The sequence below is a fragment of the Liolophura sinensis genome, chromosome 1, assembly GCF_032854445.1.
Source record: "Liolophura sinensis isolate JHLJ2023 chromosome 1, CUHK_Ljap_v2, whole genome shotgun sequence".
In the NCBI taxonomy this organism is placed as follows: Eukaryota; Metazoa; Mollusca; class Polyplacophora; order Chitonida; family Chitonidae; genus Liolophura; species Liolophura sinensis.
In genome coordinates, this window is record NC_088295.1 from 22,180,408 (window position 1) to 22,200,936 (window position 20,529).

General features: G+C 38.5%; 1 protein-coding gene across 4 annotated transcripts; it reads left to right on the forward strand.

Annotated features, from left to right (window-relative positions):
- The first annotated feature begins 2,638 nt into the window (after positions 1-2,638).
- Positions 2,639-20,529, forward strand: LOC135469603 (uncharacterized). 4 transcript variants are annotated; one of them, XM_064748130.1, is made up of 18 exons: positions 2,639-2,737; positions 4,370-4,477; positions 6,960-7,011; positions 8,290-8,514; positions 9,202-9,331; positions 10,950-11,083; positions 11,331-11,378; positions 11,919-12,048; positions 12,436-12,566; positions 12,896-12,934; positions 14,130-14,756; positions 14,959-14,993; positions 15,223-15,254; positions 15,625-15,690; positions 16,382-17,295; positions 17,607-17,665; positions 18,237-18,344; positions 18,625-20,529. In XM_064748130.1, the coding sequence occupies exons 2-18, from the start codon at positions 4,409-4,411 to the stop codon at positions 18,733-18,735; spliced, it is 2,910 nt and encodes a 969-aa protein (XP_064604200.1). In that variant the 5' UTR covers positions 2,639-2,737; positions 4,370-4,408; the 3' UTR covers positions 18,736-20,529. The 4 variants fall into 4 exon arrangements, with proteins under 4 accessions (XP_064604200.1, XP_064604192.1, XP_064604184.1 ...); XM_064748122.1 differs by having other exon boundaries at positions 2,642-2,746; XM_064748114.1 differs by having other exon boundaries at positions 2,642-2,717.

The following is a 20,529-nucleotide window of genomic DNA, read 5'->3' on the forward strand; positions in this document are numbered from 1 at the left end:
GCATTTCAGAGGGCGGCCATTTTTTTAAACATATATGTCTAGGGGTCCCGTATTACACGGGAGCTGGGTGCTAATTTTCACTCAACAGCCTATGTTTTAACCTAGCGGCAGCATGTTTGCTACATTAAATATCAGTTCATTGAAATTCGGCACTAGAAATCGTGTCCTCATTCGCCGTAACTTAGAGTAAAAACAATGGAGAAACTGAAACCACCTCGTTAAAAGTGTTACTTTGAAAGCTTGTCGTTTTATTAGCCGTGAAAAGCAGAAATTTCAAAAGGCCTCTGTCCACGATCGAATGGATGCTAATTTGATCACGGCTACGAAAGTCGCTTATTAAAAAAGCAAAGTTTCCAAAATGACTGTGATTGTCGTCAGCAGTTAACGTATGATTAATGGGAGGTAACTCAGTTGTAATGTTACGGCTCTGTATAGTCCAGTATCTGGACCTTTGTTACTTCCCCTGTTCTAATTCGGCCACGCGTCTGGACTACGCCTCTGTAGGCAGCCCATACTCCTAACAGTACGTACATGTGCCGCTCAATACGCTGGCTTTACATCACTGCCACCACTAGAAAACAATTGACCTTTGCAGCCTGTGCAATGCACGTATAGGGTCTATAGGCTTAGCCTCATCACTGGTATCCTCATGCGAAACTTCTTGATCAGAATGCATCAATAAAATCGTTTCTGGTTTTAGTTGGAATCATATAAACAATTATGCATACTTTAGATGAAGAGAATGTGTGTGTGTGCATTGTATTATTATTATAAAAGTTTGAGACAGAGTTTTACTGATTTCTGACACATTTGGCCCTATGCAGTGACCACGGGGTTGATCAAAAATGGTATTTGTTGATGCCTCGCTAAGCGCTCTTCAGTTAGCTTTGGACCATCTGCAGTGAGCAAGGAAACGTGACAAGTTGGCCCAATGCCAGCATAATGTGACTGGGGGCATGGGTGTGTCAGTTGCATGCTTGGTATCTTCGACCTGTTGCTTCAGTGGCAGCAGCACTTTACCAGCTCGTTGTCGAAAATCAGACTTTCAGATACCGGTGTCAAATGATCTGGTTACCCGAACACGAGCACCATTTATTGTGCATTTTTGAAGATTCCAGCGGCGATAGACGGTCACATGTACGTTCAAAATCACGTGACCCCCAAAATTTGTTTCACAGCTTGTATTTAGTGTGATTCCCGGACGTTTTCGACAGTAGTTCACTGCCAGCAAATGTTTGTCCGTGTGCACTGGGCTTTGAACCAAAGCATACATACAATAGCTCTGTAGGCTGTGATTACGTATACTATCACAGCCCTGTGTTGTTCCATAAGCTTATCTTGAGCACCTCTGTGCTTCTCTTGCTAGCTTCAGTATAATACTGCTGGGCACCAAATAATTCGTCTGTCCGTAGTCACTTTCATGCCAGTTATCAATTCCAGGTAGTTTGTTCCTATGTGTCATCTCTGGTAAAATCCACACAAGCGTGAAACTATAGTGGAAACTGTATAAATTCCAACTGTCATGTTTGAATGCATACTCCTCACATCCAATACAGGGGAGATAACTACTGGCGCTTCTAGCATATTTTGTACTTGTTTAATCTTTTTTCTTCAATTTTGTTTAATTTGTTTGAGAAATTTTTTAGCGATCAGTGCTGATTATGGTTCCCTCTAGGTCATTTCTGGTGAGACTGATCCTAAACAATTCGCCAGAATGCGTGTCAAAAGGTTTAACTTGCCTATTAGTGGCATTGGTAATTGTATAAATGAATCCTCTCACTGTGAGGAGTATGCATTCAACCGTGGTGGTTGGAGTTGGAATTTATCCAATTTCCATTACTCTTTCATGCTTGTGTGGGTTTACTAATGATGACACATGGGAACACCTTCCTGGAATTGATAGCCGAGACAACTGTGACTATGGAGAGACACATTATTTGGTTCCTTGCAGTAGTATATTAAAGCCAGCAAGGGAAGTACAGAGGTGTTCAAGGTAAGCTTATGGAACAAGACGTAATGCACGTCCCTACAGAATCTAACAATACATACATATACATACATTCATACTTTTCATCTATATTCATAGTTTTGCAGTGATGTCATAGCTGCTCTGGGTCAATCTTCAAAACACTTTTTGGTCATGTGTCTAAAGTACTGGAGAAAACAAAGTGAATTTAACACAGGTGACATAGGCATTGAAGACGATTATAGCATAAACAAGAAAAATATAGCTTTTAGTTACGAAATTCTTTATGAAAAAGTAATCAGAATGTATCCAACCTTCTCATATGATAGTTTCAGTGTCCTAAAGTACTCTAAACTGTAGGAATTGCCAAAATCAACACTTCGCCTATTTAGCTTCATATGTTTTAGTCACCTCCCGCTCGATCCTCGCGAGGAACTAGGATGGTTGAAACAATGTATAGGCCGCACTTACACTACTATACACTCATGATAACTTCTGTGATTAAGGTCTGAGTTATACATTCATATTTTTAAAAAAAAAGGGCGAGGAGGAAGGAGGTGTATAATAAGACTTTAAGAGCCACATTGTCCATGTACGACCAAACCATGGGAGTTCGCCATGACTAAACCTAGGCATTATCTCCCTTGGAAGAAGTCTCGATTGTTTTGTCCTCTGGCGAACAGCGTGGTCTACGCTGATGAAGTCTTTTTGTGTTTGACGCAAGAATTAGCGATATATTGTGACACATGTGGTATGATTTGTTCTTAACCGGTAAAAAAAGTATGTGTTTTATAACATTAACTGATACTCTCTTCTTCAAATGAAATGCATTGTCCGTTTTATTGACCTTTTTCTGATCAGTCACGACAGCCATTTCTCGAGGTTGCTTTGCCGGCATTTTTCACCACGGGTCGTGCCAGAGGCCTACGTAATATCTTTTCTTTAAGTGGAGTTACAAATTACGTTTGCCTTTTTTGTGGATTGCAAATTTAACCCCAGTGCTGGTGAAACTTGAATTATATTTTCTTAAAGAGTTTATCTTACGCCTTATTTTTAAATTGCTGCAATATTACTACAGTATCCAGGCCTAAGGAAAACTGAAGGGCTCCAATTATGACTGCAAAAGGAAGTATCCTTCGTTTGGTGTGGTCTTATTCAGTGAAGAGCCATGGATAAGGGGTCAGCGTTCCAGCACAATGCAATGACTGGAGGCTCTGACCAATGCGATTATCCATCCTTCCTTTCTTTTCATATCTGGGAAGATCTGCCAGCAAGCAACAGATGATTGTGGCTTTCCCTGGCCTCTGCCTGGTTTCCTCCCTCCATAATATGGCAAGGGCTTCTTTTCAGGGTTAACACACATGTACTGTCCATGAACGAGAACTCTGTCCGGACCCAAAAGGCCATAAGGAGTTGTTACTGTGATTTTTGTATTTCGCACTTAAACAAACCAAAGCGACTATGTGGTAAACAGAACATTTTATCGCATATTATGATTTACTGGAAAAAGCATATTTAGCCAGTAGTGAAGAGTACAAAGAAAATGCTCCACAGACAGGATAATAATAGAAATAGCTGTTACAATTAGTCAGAACACGGTACAGTCTTCCAGCAACCTGCAGATCGTCGTGGGTTTCCCTTGAGCTATGTGTGAAGGAGCAATGTGGTAGAAAAATACCCCTCTGACCCTAAGAGGGCAAATCACAAGAAACACAAAATTAACTGAACATGGCCTAACTCTGGTTTTGCTGTGGTTAACATAAAATGGCCCCAGCTTCAACAATGTGTTGCATGAATTTGAAGCTGGATTTCCACAACTGCTCAGTTTACAAGAAGCCCCAGAGTAAGGTATTTCAAGTATGTGAGGTGTTGCATGTACGGCATAGAGCAAAGGTTAAAGCCACAGTTAAGAAAGGGATTTCAACTTCAAAGGCACCATCTACAATTACAAGTCTCACAAATCTGTAAAAACCTGTGTCACAGAAAGGTGGGCACATTTGAGATCATTTCCCGCCTGAATCCGATTCATGGGTAGATTGACGATCTGGTCAATTCTATACATACCTGATGTGTCAAAATTGTAGAAGTATTTTCCAAGAATTTGATTTAAGAATTTGCTCTATTTAGAAATTTAGTGATTTCTCAACAAATACTTGTCCAGTGTTACATTTGACATATACATGTAGCTTATGTACAGACAAGACAAGTAAATGTAAACATGATAAAGTTTGTTTTGTATAAATTTTCCCAGCCTTTATGGCTTACGCCCCAGATTGCCATTTAATTTTGTGATAGTTCATCAATAGTCTATCGGAAGAGTGAAGTCTATTTAACATGTATGTACGTGTATTTGCTACAAAGTACTCGGTCTGTAATCTCTGTATTTGCTGTAATGTGTTTCAGGAACTGTTAACAAGGGGTAGACAACAAAAGCTTATCACCATGGCTGATGTTGAAATGACTGAGACAGTTGATGATGTGGCCAAAGTGAGTGATCCTGTGGAGAATCGGGTGAGCAGTTAGTTGCAGTTCATGGTGATGGCATTTCACTTTCGTTAGCTGTGGGTGTGGGTATACTTTTGTCCCCGCCATTCTTTATTCATGGATTAAAATTAATTAAATACACATTAACAGTGTTTCTGCTGATCCTAAGTTTTGCTGGATGTGCAAACAGGCAACCTGATTAGCCCCTTCAAACTTCAGTTGGTTCCTTTTTTTTTTTTTTTGTTTCTTCACATTACCAGCATATTTTTAAAAAATGCACCACAGAACCAACCACTGCACTGAAGACACCACTGATATGGTCAACTGCTCAGTTTACAAGAAGCCCCAGTGTAAGGTATTTCCAGTACATCTTCTTCATGAACATGCTTTGAAGATGTACACCTATTTAAAGGGGCATACTGCCAACGTCCAAAAAAATTGTGCTGTTATTTTAGATGTCATTTACCTAAAGTTTAGACTTCTCCTGTTGCTGAATTTAGAAAGCATGATTGTTTTTTTTTGTCCGTTAACTCCCCTTGTTGTCTAGACAACGGGAGATGTTCATTGAACTTTCAATGTCAGACATGGTATTTTGTTTGTAACTTTTGTTCGTACCGTGTAAATTCAGTACTACCATACAGTTGGTTGGGAATTACGAATACTTCATGAAACATTATTGATATAAAGGAATATTGTATTTGGTTTACTAGACTTATAGTTCACTTGTAGTCCATCGTATTGTTTATATGTGAGATCCACGGGTGAACGTTGCATTTTGGGAATCTTTGTGCTACCTCATTTGCATGTTATCTTGTCCTGTGACGAATTTCTCCCTTATAGATTCCCTCTTAATTGACATTTTTTGGAAAATATAGGCTGCGGAGGTTTAGCTAGGAGTCAAATGCAGCTCATTTTTAGCTTGGCTTACGAAATAAGGAGAGGTATTGTGAGAAGGGAATCAGCTGCAGTGGCGGTGGCCAGTTTGGTTAAAGGTTTTGGCCAATCATAGGGTTGCACTGGCCACCCATAGTACACAGATAGCCAATCATCAGTATCAATTTACAAGACCAAGGAAGTCTTTCACCTCAGCACATTTTACTCAGCTATTCACAGGGTTGCAGTTGCCTGCAATAGTACATGGACTGCCAAATGCAGTACGCGATTTGCATATCAAAGATGTCTGTGGTAAATTTGGGCACTAACTCTCCACAGTACCACCACATTGATTTACAACTCCATAACATATGAAGTCACTTTATCAATAAAAAAAAGAAATACAAGAATGAATGCTGATTTCAAGGTATCATGAATCAATTTAAATAAACGCACTCTTGTTTCTCTTCTTTTTTGCTTTCCCCTCTTCCGTCTGGCTGCTCTGCAATCGTTGCATATACGATAAAGTCATAATTGTGACAGTATAATGATTTTGTTCCTTCTTGTTGATTCCATGGCAAAATTGTAGCAGTATATAATTAGCGGATAATATCTGTGTATGACAGTGTCAATCATTCTACTTTCTTTTTGGGGTTTAGAGGTTAATATTTGAGCGTATCACATGACTTGAGCATTATGCAGTTTTACAAACTGCTCAATCAGGCAAGCTATCAGCACTCTCTGAATGCCTGGTTGTATTTAGCTGAGCCACCTCAAAAATTCTGATTTTCTTAGAGTGCTATGTCCCTTTAATTCTTAGATTGTTAATCTATTTTTCCCCAAAGTTTTCAGGGTTTAAATCAGGGCAGTTTGTAAGCCTGTGGTTCCAGAGTAAGATTTTATGTTCGAGTCATTTTCAAATTCATATAGCTCAACTTGGCTAATTTCTGTACATTTAGTCACATGGTAAAGTTTTATGTTGGGCCAACTAGTCTTACAGTTTTAACTACTCCTCACTCTTAATAAACATGCTGTGAAAATGCATCTTTGAATATGAAGTAATCACTGCTGGCAAAAAGTGTCAGGTTGGCCTTGTTTCCTTTTTGCATGGCCAACGCATTAGAATCAAATGTTGTGATCATCAGATGGTTTCTTTGTATGGAAGTGTCTTATTTAATGAAACACTCTCTTATTATAAGGTAAACCAGAAAGGTCTTTGTCTCAAAGCTTTAAATTTGTGCATATTATGTTGGGTGAGCTGAAGGTGGAATAAAATGAAAAGTGTTTAGCTAGGATTTCCCCTCCGTACAAATATGCACTCATGCATGGGACATTTTCAGCTTATGATCTGTTCTCTAAGGGTAACTTGAAACTACTCATTGGCAAATGATTGCTCACTACGGCAATCTGTGGATGTGACCTCGAGGAAATCATTTGTTTGGTACATTTTTAATGGTCAGACCAGGCGGTGAAACCAAGAATAATGTTACAAAGCCTTTGTATCAAGTGCTAATCATTTTAAGCAACATACCCTGTCTGAAACTAAGTTTTCATCAGTTTTCCACTATTTGGTGTTATTGTGTATATGTTTTTCAGCATTTTATGTGTAATATTATTTGTTTGTATTGGTTTTCAGGATGAACAGGCAGAGCGTTTGGTTGAAGAGATTATAGGAAATGATGTACCAGGTAAGACTCTGCATGCATTTCATTTAAAGGTGTGATTCGGCAAGCTCCAAATGTGAAAAGTGACCAGATCTTCCCAAAGTTTGGAGATAGGGATAGATTTGGCCAGGTTGATGTCTTAGTGCCTTTGATTTGTTTATTTAATTGAAGAATTAAATCAAGACTCAAGAATATTTCATTTTTACAACAGCGACTAGAATTATGGTGGGAGGGAATCGGTACTTTTGAAACACCCAATTCTGACAATATTAACATGGAAGATAAAAATTGAAAATGAGGCACCCTGATTACCAATTCTGGCTAAATCTATGGCCAGTGATAACATACATATATTACTCCCAAGACACGTACAGGAGTTTACTATTGTAGGTTTACACTTCGTCAGTCAATCAGTTTTCCAGACTTTTGTTAATATGGTGTATTATATTTATTTATTTCATTGGTGTTTTATGCCATACTCAAGAATATTTCACTTATGCAACGTCAGCCAGCTTTATGTTGGAAGTTGGGTTACTATATTGAATTGAGATTTGGTACATGGCTTCGCTATGGCAAGTGACAGAGCCAAGTTTGAGTTAGATGTTGTTTTCTCAAGTATCTACAAAATTAGGGCTATTCTATCTTGTTCTGGTTCATAATTCTGAATTGTCACATGTCTTCACCAAGAGGAGTTGCAGATCAGGTTTTGAACGAATTTGTTAATTTTCTACTAAATTATGCCCTATCTCTGAACTTTAACATGGCTATTATTCTCGAAGGGGTATGTATTGTGAAAACGATGCCTCCAGAATACTTGTTTTATCGGATTTCCACAGATGTATGATGTTGTTTTCATTCACTGTATCACTATTCTTCCACATAATCCTGAGCTTATTTTAACAAAATAAATTCGAATTTGTGTCTAAAGTTAAGTGAAAATGCTTATCGAGTCCACTTCTTAATTTATTACATTACATTACGGACTTGCGATGAACTAAGTTTTATCCCAGCTAGTTTGAATTACATGTTGTGATATACCCTTTATCTATGCACCCCCCCCCCCCCCCCACCACACACACACACACACAAAAAAAAGAAGTGTGCAACCAGGTTCATAACTAATTTATATATACCTTGTATTGGCAGTTAGCTGCTTATTTTAGTCTCATACATTTGTTCAGGTTCCTGAATTGAAAGAATCAGATGAAATAGACATGCATCTTGATTTTTCTGATTTCAAATCTGACAGATCAAGAAAATAAATACTTCCTATGTAGGTAATAGTGTTTATTATGCGATCAGATTCTACCTCCACCACTGAAGTAAAAGTATCGGAGGAGATGGAGCAAGACAACGGAAATGGAACGGATGAAAAGGAGGATAAAACTGAGAAAGGTGATGGGGGTGAGGAAAAAGATGGTGATGAGGAGGAAGGAGATAGTGATGCAGAGAAAGGAGATGATGGTAATTCAGGAGATGAGCAGCCAGACGGAACAGAGGGGAAAGCCAAAAAGAAGAGAAACAAGAGTGCGTTTATTTAAATTGATTCATGATACCTTGAAATCAGCATTCGTTTTTTTTTTGTTTTTTTTTTATTGATAAATTGATGGTTGTTCAACACCATGCTTATAATTTAAGCTCGCATGGAGATAAATTTTATAGGTGGAGATAATCCACCTACCTTTGACAAGTTAACGACAACTTTCCCACCTGCATGTATGATTTATAGACTTTCACACCATATTTATTGAAGACAGACGAGACTGTGCAAATGGCCACAAGTTATTTCATCTTATTTAGAAATTCTCTCTCCATGAAAATGGTGTTCACAATTATTATACATGTTAACATCCTTAACTTTCTGAATTACAGGGAAAATTTAACATTGACACAATGAGAAATTAGTGATTCTAAACATTTGTGAGAAACTTTCTTCAGTATATTAATAAAGTGAAAAACCACAAACCTGGATTAGTGGAAGAGTAGGTGTAGGTTTTGTTGATTGTGTAGCTAAAGTTTTTTAAGGATGTTCAACACAGTTTATCTTTGATCTCGGTGCTACATATAGGTCTGCTCTACATGTGATTCTTCAGACGGATTGCAGAGATATTTGTATTGTTTCATGCAGTGGGATTATGACAATACCAAGTATTGATCAAATAGAAAATTTCAAGCCACTTGAAGCTTGCTCATGTGCATTGATATATTTTTCAGATGCTCATGTTATCTATGTGTATCCTGTGAAATTGAAGGACTTGGTCCAGCCAAAGCTCAGCGACTTTCTGGCCACCTGTTTTTTCTACAGCATACATTTTGTTGAATGCTTTCAGAAAGGAAAAATGGGGTATGTTATCAGAAAGTACTAAATATTCTTACATACAATTTTATTTGAAATGTAGTATTTGAAGTACTACCTGAGGGGCCTCCATGGCTCTCAGTTGGTTAGCGCGCTAATGACCCAGGAGTCTCTCACCAATGCAGTCGCTGTGAGCTCAAGTCCAGCTCATGCTGGCTTCGTCTCTGGCCATACCTGGGGAGGTCTGCCAGCAACCTACGGATGGTTGTGGGTTTCCCCCGGGCTCTGCCCGGTTTCCACCCACCATAATGCTAGCTGTCGTCGTATAAGTGAAATATTCTTGAGTACGGCGTAAAAATACGAATCAAATAAATAAATAAGTACTACCTGACAAGGTAGGATATCACAGTAGAAGTGGTGCTTGATATATGTCAGACTGAGGATCTAAATACATGTATGTCAGTCAGAAATGTTTGACAGTCTATAGTGCCTACAGTGCATGTTGCACTTAGCAAGTCAGTTTTAATTTTAGAATAGAAAACCATGCATATCTCTGTATGTACCCACAGCTGCATTCACCTGGTGACCTTGCTGTATATGTAAATGGTGAAATCAAGAAATGATATATAGGTGTACCACATAAAGACCTAATAATTCAGTGTTCATATTATCTCTACATCATGACACACACAAAAAAAATGGAAATAGAGCACTAAAGTATAAAAGTTTTTGTTCTGCACACCTACATGTAATGTGACAGGTTCATTGATGTCGATTTCCTATGTACCGTAAGGCAAAACTTCAATAAATAAATATTTTAGTAATTTATGACCTTCAAGTGTATCCATATTGAATATTTTTTCGTTTTACCTCCCATCTATATTTTTAAGAGTAACCTAGGACAGACAGACTTGTGACCTACTTTATTAATTATGATAAGTGTTCAACATTTCTTGCGGTCAAAATTAGCCATTTTTTTTTAGATTTATTAGTCTTAAGAAATCATAAAAGTTAAACAGTATATTTGTGTTTGTTCCAATGCAATATGCAAAGGATTTATGTAGAAAAATCTATCGGGGGGCCTATCGAATGACCCAGTAGTCTCCCACCAATGCGGTAGCTGTATATTCTTGAGTACAGCATAAAACACCAATCCAATAAATAAATAAATAAATTTTAAATTGTCTCTGAAATACATGTATATATAAAACAAGTTTCAATTGATACTACTCTTGCTAGCTTTGTTAGTCCACAAATGCTATTACCTTTGACATGTAGAGCAGATGCTTCATGTTTCCAATCGGTGTCACAGTGGTCAACTCATGACACAGACTTCCCCATTGTAGTAGAAGTGTCAGTAACAATATCTTCAATAACCCTTACATTAAATGATATATTGAGGACGGTGATGTAGGTTGAATCGACCCTTTACCTTGTTTTCGTCTGTTACTGTGAGTGAGCAGGATTTGCTATCTGCAGTCAATCAATGAAGCCAGCATGCTCAACATTCAGAAGCACCGAGTGTAAAGTCAAGAATAATCAAGGGATATGTTGGTAGTGTTGACCCCAGAAACATCTTTCTGTGTCTGGCTTAGGTGTTTTAATTGAGTTTTTTTCCCAGAAGGAATGAATATTTTGTGTTACATGCTTCTTTCTCTGTTGTCAGAGTGCTTGAAGTGAGGTTTCAGGGAGACAAACCCCCAAATCTGGAAGAGTTACAGACTCTCTTGAACAACTTTAAGGTGGAAAGTGGTCAGTGTCCTACCCTACGACCATGGACCCTTGCGGATGCCAAAAAAAGTAATACATGTACTTCTACTCCATATATTGCCATACACCGCGAACCGTAGAAGTTTTATGAAAATGATGTCAAAAGCTACTTTATTTGAAATAACCTTACGAAGTTGGACAAGGACAAGAATTCCACTAGGGGTGACTGCTTTATTTTCATTTTATCTCCCTGTTCTTTAGTATTTGAATAGGTGTTTTGTCTTCATGTTATATCATTGAACAGATGTTGAAATTACTTTTGTGGTCCATTTTTCAGATAAATTGGCAGCCTGGAAAGAGGAAAATGAAGCCCCCACTCCTGAAGGTAGGCATTGCTTTGTTGACACTTCTGGAATGTTTTGAACTAACACATCCAGATGCAAATCTGTCTGGATGGACTTTGAACCAAACAGATGATGAAATGAACATCTGATAAAACAAATCCATAAATGTAACATGGTTCTATCCTTAATTCATATTTTGAATCAGGCTGTGTGGCACAGTTAAGATTTTAACATGTACACATTTTGTTTATCTAATTATTGAAGGGACCACCAGAAGTTTTACACTAATTATACAACCAATATTGGTTGATTTACTTTGTTGCAGCTTTCCAAGAGTACAATATATCCTGTATAATTGAAGGGATTTTTTATAGTGTGTCTTGAAAGTCTTGTCAGGTGTCCAGTATACAGAGAAAGTGTTCCCTGGTAATTCATGATATCTGTGCTGATAGAACCCAGCCAGGCATCTACCAGACCCTTCATGAGAACTTGCCTCTAAGCAAGGGAAATGTCAGGCGGGTTGCTGTCAAATGGGTTTGTGTCCCGAAGGGCTCGGGTATAACCTCCTTCCTGTTTTACAGGTGATCAGGAGGAAGCTACAGTGTATATTGAAAACCTTCCTCCAGTTGCCAGGCCGGAAATGCTGAAATTCCTCTACCCAAGAGCTACCCAAGTTGAGATCCCCACTGATACATCAGGAGAGTCCCTGGGGTAATTATACTGTGCAGGCTGCACAAGGAGACTAACACTCACTGTAAGAGTGGTGCTCTGGGCTCCTTTTACCAAATTCTTTCTCTAGTTGTTAGAGGATACTGGTTTGCCTGCATAGTTACCTAACATGAAAGGGAGAGAACTCTATCTCCTGTGTTCAGGTTCTGATGTAAACGGGAAATACTTGGGCAGGGTGCTGAATAATACTTGGTCTCATTCTTATCTAACTATCACAGTCATGGTTTATATATAAGCAGTTTTTCATCCAATATCAGTGTGTTCATTTTGAAGCAGGTGACATAAATTTATGTCAGTGATGTTTACATTTATCCATAACCAGTTGTTTAAGGTTTGATGTTTTGTTCAGGAAAGTTGTTCTGGTTGTAGTCACGCGCTGCTGAAGTTTGCCACCACTGAAGAAGCTAAAGCTGTTGTGAAGAATGCTGCCATTTACAACCCCAAGATAGGGAAGAGGTACCTGGCTGTGAAGTTTATGGATGCAGAAGGACAAATTCATGGTGGGTAGAAATTAGGGTCTTTTTGCAACAGTTTTGGCAATTTTACTCGTCGTTTAATAGCCATTTGATACGTGGACTTCTCAGGTTGTCATGCTTTCAGTGATAATTGTATCGGTTTAATAGGCATACAAGGAAGAGAAGCTTACATGCAGGTTTTGCTCATTAAGTATCATTTATCAGGTTGTTTTGGTGGATTCCAGAGGACTGATTATTGTTGGAGACTGGTACTGTTCTGACTTCTTCATCACCATCTCCTCTATCTTTGATGCTTTGTTTTGCACTGGTAACAAGTCAGATGTCTAGTATAACCCCTGTTTGATTTATTTCAGAGGAACCATTGTTCAAGGGATTTGATTTGGAGGCAGAAGGTTTGTATTTGGAAGATATGTAATATGTAAATCGGGTGGGCATAAAATAATAAGCCATACTTTGACATTCAATATCTCCGAAACCCTCTTACGTCAGCTTCTAAAAATTTACAATCTCAGAAAACATTTTGTCCTAAATATATAGACCAAATTTCAATTTCGTCCTTTAAGATTTCTGTTCACGGAACCAAAATCAAAATAGAGTCAATAACGTATGTTCAAAGACATTTCAAAGTGATGCTCTACCTTGTTTTACTTGAAAAGGTGATCAATTGGTCCACCATCTTCTTGGTAGACGGTGCGCAAACGTTTTTTTCCGTGAACTGATTGGGACCCGAATCTCCTTAAGAGTAATTTTTTTTCCAGCAGTCCTTGATGCGTGTCACACAGGTGCAGCGCATGCTCTACTCATGACACCTGACAGGTGATGCAATGTGGGTCACTGGAACCTGCGTTTTTGAGGCTATGTTTTCATTTAACCCTGTGTACAGACTACTCAAGCTGTGACCTTTTAAATTGGTCAGTATAGTAACAAAATCATGCCATTTGAATGTCTAAAGTTTGAAAAGGTTTGAACAAAAGATAATGGAGCAATGCAGCATCAGAGTACGGCCTATTTTTTATGCCCACCGTATATATAGGTATAATATTTTTATTGAAACAAATTGCCTGTAGTAGTGAAGGCATTAAAAGTGAATTATCTGTTTGGAGTAACTTAGATCAAGAGTGATTTTTGCAATATATCTGTCAATGGCTCATCTCTGGTCAATTTCTTTATCAGTAATTTTGTCTGCAGTGGTGTATGTGAAATAATTTAACATCACTAGCTCTTCAGTGCTCTTTGTTGTTGGAGATGTGGAATTATGCACAGGTGGCTAGTGTGGCAGTTATAGTTCATGGTCAGTATTTAAAATGTCTTATGTCAGCGTATAACATACCATTGGATTGTAAACTGCAACACACCTGGCAAGGCTGTCAGTGGGAAATAATGATTGCATCAATTTCAAATTTATCTGAAAATCTATTAAATAAATCCTCAATTCTTCAACCAGCCATTTCAAAAGCATTACTAGCCAAATGTAGACTGTGGCTGAATGGCATTATAGGTAACTGTTTTGTAATAGACTATACTTATGTTGTATTTGTGCAGTGTTATGTCATTTGTGTAACAATTTTTTTCCTTTCCTCCTATCAGAAAGGAAGAATAAGCATAGGAGATATGAAACCCAGGAAAGTTATGACGATGGATGGAGGGATCGTAAGAAGAAGAGCAGGCCCCCAAAACACATGAGGAAACTCTTGGCTGCTCAAAAGGAAAAAGAAGCTGAAAGTGGCAAAAGTGAGGGAAATGAAAAAGACAAAGAGGGTGAAGCAGGTTACGAAGACAGTGCTGCAGCCATGGAGGAGGAGGAGGAAGAGGAAAACCAGGGGTACTGGGGACCTGCAGGTGGAGGCTGGGGAAATGAGGAGGAAATGCAGGACTACAGGAACAGTCGTCAAAATCGTAGAAATGACCGACCATGGAGGAGAGATCGAGACATGCCAGACTGGCACTCGCACCAACCTGACCGTCGGCGAGGTCGGCCGTTTGAGCGGGACTTTGGTTGGCAGCCACCTCGAGGCTTTGGTCGGGGAAGGCGAGGCCGAGACCATCGCTTTGACCCTTGGAATAGCTATGGGGAGGAGTATGAAGGGCCACCGCCACCTCATTTCCGAGGCATGCGCGGTGGATTCCGACCAAGACCTCCACCAATGGATTACCAGGGAGGTTACGGAGGGTATGGCCCAGATGATGGCACATACGACCAATATGGAGATCAAGGTATAACTGCAAATCTCTCTTCTGTACATTGTAATTTTGTTGAATCAGACTTCCAAATCCTTCAGCAACGTACTACGTAGTATTTATTTTCACATTAAATGTCCCTGTTGCAATCAGATTCTGGTAAAGATTTTTTGAAGTCAACCTGTTGTTTTTAATATTTATGTACAAGTAAGTATTCATTTGTGTGGGATTGTTTCAGGTTATTGGCTTGGACCTGGGGACGGCTTTCAGCGTGTGAGTTATCTTACCCGTACATTTTCAGTATGTGCATTCTGTATACCGGTAATTTATTCTTGGAAATGAACTACATTGAACCCATTGCAAATCATATCATGTATCTTTTGCCTTTGACACATGTATACCTATAGGATATATATCATTTTATGCACAAATTGTTAGAGAACAGTATGGGCCAAAGTGATGTAAAAGTCCTGTATTTCATGTTCTATTTTCTAACTTCCAGGGTCCAGCTAACTGGGGCAATGAGCCTGCTGGGTAAGTGTTTTATTATTATTATCTTTTCATTATATAAATGTTGTCAGTATGGCTGCCAGCCTAGTGCCAGAATCATTTTGGTATATGTGGTCTACATACTGTCTATCAAAGAGAAGAAAACTTATTGTGTCAATTCCTTTGAATGTCTTTATCTCTAGTTTCTTTTATAATACCAAGCAAGTGAATACATGAATTTCAGTCGAAAAATGTGGTATGAATTTGAAAATGGACATATTGTGGGGTGAAAATAAATTGCACATATTTTTACACCTCTGTTGTTCATAATTTTAACATGACACTGCAATAAAACCAGTAAACTCCTTTTGAATTTGCATTGTAGTATTGTCTAACATTAATCTTCTTTCAACAGACCACCACCACCACCACAACAAAAGCCTGAAAACCCACAGCTGGATAAACTTAAGGGAGAGTTGATGTAAGCATCAATGTGTGGTTAATTCTCATATATTGTACCCCAAAGTTGATCATAAGGCAACTTTAATTAGCATGATGGCTTTAATGCTCAGTTGTAATCTTCTAGCTTGCCCTCTGGGCTCCTGTTGATTTTTTGTACATCCACACAACCTGCCTAAATTCTTGAAACAACTGGAAAAATGTCCAAATTCAGAATTTAAGGTCCATGTGTAATATGCTTTGATGTGTCCATATCACCATGTAGGGAAAGTGTGGAAGTACCTGGATATCAAGTTTTCGATGACATCTGTCCACATTGTCTAAACTGTCAAAAAGTATTGTTCTATTGTGAGTTCTAGTTATACCATCATCTCACTGCCTCATCTACAGCTTAAAGTGCGTAGGTCCAAAGCAGTTGCTATGAGTTCCAAGTCCAGCTCATGCCACCATAATGCTGGTCAGTATCGTATATTAGAGTGAAATATTCTTGTACGGCCTGAAAATCAAAAAAATTCAACATATATACTGTATGTATGTGCGAGTTGTTTAGTGAAGAGCAGTAGCATCGGGATTACAGTTTTATCCTCCCAAATTGTATTGTGTACTTACCTAAGGGAATCCAACTCCTGCATAACATAAACACCAAAAGAAGTGAACTAATTGTTATGCTTGTAAACTGAGATACCTAATTACATATGTAATTCTTTTTACAGGGATCAGCTGGGTAAGTTGGCCTCTGGGGATATGACCGACCCAGATACTCTGTCTCGTCTCGCTGAGAAGGTAAGGGAAGTACATACTGGAGATAAACCAGCAAAGAAACCTCCGCAGACTGAGCCCAAACCATTCGGGTTTGGGAACCAGCCTTTTAAGGATAACTCAGTCCAACCAAAGCCTACTGCACCCCCTCCTCCCCCACCCAGCAACTATGGTACTCAGAGCTCTGCAAATGCCCCAGCCAGCTATACAACTTCTACAGGTGCCTACAACACTCCCACAGCCCCTGCTAGTAATAACAGCGTCTGGAGCACAGGTGGTTACCAGCAACAAGCTAACGCAGGTGGCTACCAGCAGCAAGCCTCCACAGGTGGGTTCCAGCAGCAAGCTACCACAGGCGGCTACCAGCAGGCCACCAGTAATACAACTAGTACAACAGGGAACCAGTCCACCACGGATTCCATGTACAACAACTGGTTCCAGGGAGGGAACAGTGCTTACCAGACTGGTTACTATCAGCAGACAGCAGGAGACAACCAGTACCAGACGGGCACATCTCAGGGTGTGTACTCAACACCAGGGACTGCAGCAGCATCAACAACAGCAGCTGCAACCAATAGCCAGAGTCAGTACCAGTGGGGAACAGACCAGTCACAGTATGACTGGTCAACCGGTCAGTCTCAGTATTCGGGAACGGACACCAGTAATCAATCAGGATACAACTACCAACAACCCAATGCCTCTGATACTGTTGGTCAGTCATGGGCTTACACAAGCTATCAACAAGCTTCAGGGGGGTACGGTCAGCCGGCAGCATATCAAACTGGCACAGGTAACCAGAGCAGCACAGCTAGTGGATCAGCCCCAACATACCAGACACCTAGCCCTGCCTCAGGCCCTGGCAGACCAGGTATGCTACTTCTGTAGTTATGACATGTTCAGGAATGTGTGCGATAACAGCACTAAAAATTGGTACATAAATTTTTGTGATTTAGAAATCATCTTGTAATCATCAACAAGGAATGTCTTTGATAGTTTAATATAGGGCAGAAATTCCCACAAAGAGACACTATATTCAAAACTAACTTATTTTGTCTTCGTCTAGCATTGGGTCACAAGCACTGCCTGTGAAAGAAAAAGAAAAAAACAAAACCAGCAAATAATAAGCTATGTTGTGTTAATCTTCTATCGTGTAATGAAATTTTGTTTGTTCTACTGTAGGTTTTGAAAAGGTTTATAGACAACTTTGTGTGAAAAATCTCCCTGAGTCCCTGGGTTCAGTAAGTATTTTTTGTTAGCTTACTCTTTTTGTGATAGTTTCTCTGTGAGCTTACTTTATCCCTTGGCTTGATGATTGCTGATATTTTTTTGAAACTATTTTTAGTTGAAAATTAAACCTGTCTGGGAGCCTCACAGGCCAAGACCACTATGTCTTGACTATAAATGTTGCATGTCCAAATCCAGTTTTGTCTTCTAAGCTTCCCAAGGTTCCTGTGATCCCTGGCATGGTGTGGGATGGAGATCACTGAACTCTGACCGCATACCTCAACCATTAAACCTCTGTACAAGTGACATATTCCCGATTACAAGTGAAACACCCATGGAATAAATAATAAAAATATTAAAGTAAAAAAACAGTAATCTTGTTTGTATGTATTTTTACCAGTGATGTGAGTTCTATTGACACATTTGTGCAGGTAAAGAACACAAAAAGAAACATAGATAATGTATTGTTTTTATACCAAAAAAAGAAATAACAATTACCACCTTAAATATTACGGGAAATGCCAGCCATGAATAGCAATTTTGATACAGCAATGGTTTGATGTTCAACATAATCTGGTATTACAGATGGAAATTAAGGCATTCTTTGATGACATGATGGTGAAGAATGGTCTAACAGACACGAAGCCTACTGTGGCATCAGTCTCTGTGGGCCCAAAGGTTACATTCATTGAGGTAAGTACTGTCACATGATGTGATCTATTACCATTATTTCACCAATGGCACCACTGTATTTAAAGCGTGTTGTAGTACAAGTACAGTGCTACAGTCTTAATAGCAAACAATAAAATCAGGCAAATCTTTTTGTCATAAAGGTTGTCTTGTCCACCAGAACCGTAGTTCGAATGCATTTGCTTTATGACATGAAAAGTTATACCAGTCCATGGTCATAATGTACTCTCTCTTTAAAGGCAATGTATCGCATAAAACAATAATTAATTTGTTTTAATTCCAGTTTCTGACAGATGATTTTGCTACCAAGGCTCTGACACTGAATGGTATTTTCTGCCTTCACAAAACTCTGAAGATAGAGAGGACAAACAGGTACAAAAGTCTTACCGGATGAGGATAAGACAATGTCAATGATAACATTGATAATACCCATATGATGTCAGAATTAATCATCAGTTTGTCTCTCTTGTATTTTCAAAGTGTGAATTGTACAGACTGGATCCAAACTAGTTGTCAGTTGCTGAAAATACCACATGAAAAACTGAGGATATTTAAGATTTTTTAACCATTTGCGTAGAACATTTTGAGACCCTTCTCATTTTTGTTGGCTCCAGTTGGTACATTAGTTCCCAATCACTATAAAACTTTCTTTCAGTTACATTTCTAATACTGTATTTCACTCCACCAACTCAGTTTTTAAAAGAGCTGATGCAAACTGAGTACATATTTATTTTAATGTTTAACTTGCATGATGAAGCAGCAGACTAAATACTACCTGTGTTAATGTCGAACATACGAATTCTTTATCAGCTGATGATTTATGTGTGCCAATTTGAGATAGTTTTGATGTCTAATTCCATAGTGTACATGTAGAAGCATATTATTGATGTCTTTTATGCACGTGATGAAATGTGGATTTCCACAATAACAGACTTCAGTGCCTGGCTGAATCATAGTTTATTCCAACACAATGCCACTTAATTTTTGAAGAAAAAATAGTATACTATTTTGTTGACTTAATTGGTGAGAGAATGGCATTGATTCAACGTCTCTTGCACCTGCTCAATTTAATTGGCATTGTAAATGTAGGCGACTCTATGGAGATGTAATAGACTATGTTTTGTACAAGTAGTAATATGTCTTGTCTGCAATCATCACCTACTGTTTTAATTTCATTTTTATTCATTTGTTTTGTTGTCATACTATCATGCAATGTTCTGATTTCGTCAAGTTGTTAAAGTTTGTGGTGTACAGATATTGTTATATGTAGTTGTACAGTTTATCTGTATCTGGAATAGCTTCAACACTTAAAGGTTTTCAGTTTCCTTGTATTTCTTTATACCTTTTATACTACTGGGTTTGACTTTTGTGCACTTTGACGAGAATCCGGGCAGGAGCAGAACTTATGCATGGCTGTTCAGAAGCCTGACACTGGCAATATAAGGTGTCACTGAATAATTCTATGTTTTATGTGACATCCTTTTTTTTGCTTGTTGATTCTTAATTTTTTTTTTTTTGATCTATGGAAGTATTAACTGCCGATGGATTCCAAGTCAAAAGTCAAGCCCTATACTAAAACATGTCATTGTGTCTAGTTTCAACGCTGACAGCTTGTCATGGATCATTGTAATATTTTTCATTTATTGCACTCATTACATTTTTGTCTGATACTGCATTCCATGAGTTCGCTGTTATAATTAGGGAAAAAATTACTGGTAAAGATACTGCTACAAATGTGAAAGATTCTCTACTTGTTTATTGTAGAGATTATGGATGAAAATTATTGTCATAACTGAGCTGGATTTGTGTGTAATTATACTTCAAAAGATAATCAAGATGGACTTGCTTTGTCCGTGGGTCTTTTTGGTGTGAGGTTTAAATAAATTGCATTATTCAGTCTTGTGACATGTCCTACAAATCTGCCCTTTCATTTGTTCCATGTATCATTGTTCCTGGTTACCTTAATGATGTGTATAATCGGTTTGATGTTTTATCCATACTCAGTGTCATATTAAACGTTGGAGTCCCTTGTTTGGTGACCATGAAAAGCACACCTTTGTGTGAGTCGTGTGAAAAATGTAAATATCATGAAGAATCTAGACTATGAATTACCTGTCATGAACTTTTTCACATCACTGTTTTCTCAGACCACACAACTTGTTCATATATCTGAAATAAACAAATATAT

Bases quoted from the DNA above. Each gene is read 5' to 3' on its own strand.
- LOC135469603 (XM_064748105.1), top strand. From the start codon at position 4,301: ATGTATGTACGTGTATTTGCTACAAAGTACTCGGTCTGTAATCTCTGT. The intron at 4,478-6,959 runs GTGAGCAGTTAG...ATTGGTTTTCAG, and splicing joins GTGATCCTGTGGAGAATCGG to GATGAACAGGCAGAGCGTTT. The intron at 11,084-11,330 runs GTAATACATGTA...TCCATTTTTCAG, and splicing joins CCTTGCGGATGCCAAAAAAA to ATAAATTGGCAGCCTGGAAA.